Source organism: Rhyacophila brunnea, unplaced genomic scaffold (assembly GCF_057557595.1).
Source record: "Rhyacophila brunnea isolate RB1 unplaced genomic scaffold, BYU_Rbru_1.0 scaffold_88, whole genome shotgun sequence".
Classification (NCBI taxonomy): Eukaryota; Metazoa; Arthropoda; class Insecta; order Trichoptera; family Rhyacophilidae; genus Rhyacophila; species Rhyacophila brunnea.
This window is the reverse complement of record NW_028233359.1, coordinates 1-3,396: the sequence shown is the minus strand read 5'-3', so window position 1 is coordinate 3,396 and position 3,396 is coordinate 1. Positions and strand designations below refer to the sequence as shown.

The window sequence follows — 3,396 nt, the reverse complement described above, 5'->3', positions numbered from 1 at the left end:
ACAATTGTCATTTAAACTCATGGCATGTTGTAGTGTCAATTAAGAGTATAATAATATATTAGGTAGGTAGGTAACCTTGAAGAATACTCATGCTTTCTTTTAAAAACTGAATGCGCATTTGTTAACACAATTGTGAATACTTTCGCCTTAACAAAATATGAATCTACTTACCTCTTTTAAGGGGATACTTTTGATGTCATCGATATTTTCCTGTTTGACTGTCACGTCAAATCGACCTTTGCTCTTGAAGTGATTTAGGTCAATCGATTGGTATGCACCGTCGCTGATGTCCTCCGCCGTTTCGTCAGATATTTCATCGATTATTTCAGTTTTTACTTCCATTGTATACGGTATTTGATATCAAAACTGTCAATAGCTTCACGACCACGTGTGCGCTGAATTATTATAGGTTAATATACAATGGCATAGACTAAAATGGCTTCTACAAATCTACCATAGACATCAGGAGAGTGTTGCCATGTATTTTTTCGAATTATTTATAGTACGCAGTACAAGAAATTATAGTAGTTCACGGTATTTCGGATAAAATTATAGTACTTACGAGCTGTAATCGTTGTTTGATAAACAGTTCGTTTGTTTAATATTATACCTTTCAATTATTACGTCAAAAAAGAATTTAATAATTTACAAGAAGAACATAAACATTATTGTAGGTTACGTGGTCGCTTGTTTGACACATTCGTAGGTTTTTTAATGTTTTGTAAAAACTAAACCATATTAATTATTATTCCTGATCGCTGATATATTTTTGCATACACAATAAAAACACAGGATATTAGTTTTAATAACTAAACTTAAAATTACACCTGGAATTATCAATATTAATTAATTAGGAGGCACAATAATTTATTATTGATACATAAATCCAAGGTTTCTTATCTGTGTCAGATTGGTCTACATAAAATAATTTTATGTAGACAAAAATAATACAAAGCGACAATCATTGTCGCTTTGTATCCATGTTTGCGTATAGAATAAATGTACCTACCTATCGGAGTGGTTTTTTCTCTTTTGGATAATAGTTATCGCAATTTAGATAATAATAATACTAGGTACCTACTTACTAATAATTATTAAACATCTATATTTTTTTTGTGATTTTACCGAGGCTTTGACTGCGACTCGCTGTCATAATCGCCTCTTCGCTTCTAGAAGGGGATCCATCGATCAGGTCCTCACTCCTATTCTGTTAAATAACTTTACAATTATTTTGCCTAGCTCTTCCGTCTTACCCACCGCCAGAACACCTTTCAATTCGTCGACATTCTCATAGATATCCGCAATTCGCAGCTGTACTCTGTGAAGTTCATAATTTAGGGCATTGTAGTGCTATATGTACAATGTCCTCTAAAACATGACATCTTACCTTCCCTAATAGCCCTTTGCTCTTTCCATTTTGATTGCATACAAACGAAATACCTAATGATAAATTAATATTATTATGGTATGGTAGGTATTGGTAAAAATGTTTGTTAGTCGGTACCAACCTACTTTCTGATATTTCTCATTAGTTAACTACAATTAATCCCCAGTGTTTAGTATTGGCAATTAATAATCATATTGAATTTCAATTCAATTCAATTTTTTTTTATTCGAACATTAAAAATAATAAATTCAAGACGATCACAACATGATATTTAAAAACAAGGAATAATTATTAGTGTAAAGAGAAAAAAAATATATACAGTAACTATCACGTCATATACATGAAAAGTAAAGTAAAAGGTAAGTACAAAAATTTTAAATTATTATAAAGCATGGAAGCACACCGAATGGCTAAATGGACCCTATTTTAAGATAGGTATATAAAACGACGTCAACCTATATCTACTCATCCTCGCGTAAGAGCAATATAATATATCTAGATCCGAAGCGATTTGGTTGAACAGAGTTAAAGCCGTTCCAATAATTGTCACCATCAATAGTAGGTTAGTAAAGTTCTGCTCCTTGGAAGAACAAAGATTAGGTAGGTACCTACTAATTTACTGAGGTGCTCCCGATTAATTCTAAGATAGTTAACAGGGACAGACGTCAAGTCAATACTTACTACCAAGAACGGCTAAGTTTTAATTTTTTACACTACAAAATATAAACCGAAGTCGATCAAAATAAGTGACCAAAATTGATATCAATATCCTCTAGCATTTAAACACATTGCCTATAATAGGTAATGTAAGCATAACTATCTATGAGAAAGCCATGAATAGTATCCATGGTTTTTTACAAACAATAAATTAAAAGTACCTACCTATTCATAATTTGTTTGTTATACTTGATCCTTCACTCAATGGGTAGGTAATAAATAATGTGTTCTACGTTATTGTATTAATTTAATATATAAGTTAAAAATAACCGTATACGTTGTCAATGTGTATTTGTTTAGAACATGCTTTTCAGTAATTCGGCCTTAGATAATTTATACGTGTTGTGGCAACACTTCTCTAAAATTAATATACCTTGAATGGATCCTGTTTGTCACGTTGTTCCAAGCATACTTACAATTAATTAAAATGGATGTAAAGCGAGAATGTGACGAAGAACAATCTGATACAGAAGGCAAGCCTTTGTTTGATACACAGACTAGCCACACAAACAGCCCGGAAGTTCGCACTCTTGTAAAGCAGGAGAATGCCGACGTTTCAAGTTGCAATTTCGAGGTTAGTTTTTGGAAAATGATATCTTTTACAAACACTTTAGATTGGCAATAGCAGCGATATGTGTAATATAATATAATATGTTGCTTTTTACAAACAATGTGGGAACTTGCGATGATATTAAACTTTGTTTAAAAAAATTACATGTTTATACAATTTGACAGCCACGATACATGTGTGATATTATAGGTTAGGTTAGGTTATCTACTAATTCATGTTAAATATAATTATTATACATTGTTATATGGATGTTACGAGAACTGAAACTGGTTTTACAGTGTTTACAAAATATAATAATTGCTTCTTTCAGTGCCTTATGGCTGACCTCTCTAATATAAAATCTGAGACAGATGATCAACAAGCCGTCGTCAAGCGTGAGATTATTGAAGATGTTTCACACCCAATATATTATGATGATGAATACCCTCAACCGGGTTGTTCCTATTCAGATTACAGGCCAATTGTAAGTAGACATAATGTGTGCTGTCTTATATAGAAGGTTGGAATTTGCAAATGCATCTTTGAACCTCCTCATTACACCATTATTAATTCGCTCCAACTTGTTTCATTTGTTGGGTTTAGCTTACACTAATAATGTATTAATACAATATATGTGTAGATTTGTACATCTTTCGTTAAATCATGAGTATTTAGTTATGATAATTTATACATCACAATCATTCGAATGTAAAGCAATTTTTAATGTGAATTGGTATCTAAA

General features: G+C 31.7%; 1 protein-coding gene across 1 annotated transcript; it reads left to right on the top strand.

Annotated features, from left to right (window-relative positions):
- Nucleotides 1-2,489: 2,489 nt before the first annotated feature.
- Nucleotides 2,490-3,138, top strand: LOC147063728 (uncharacterized; the record flags this gene model as incomplete). The annotated part of the gene is made up of 2 exons (XM_085959318.1): nucleotides 2,490-2,678; nucleotides 2,986-3,138. Coding segments are annotated over exons 1-2 (300 nt in total), but the record flags the coding sequence as incomplete, so codon positions are not given.
- Between the last annotated feature and the right edge of the window lie 258 nt (nucleotides 3,139-3,396).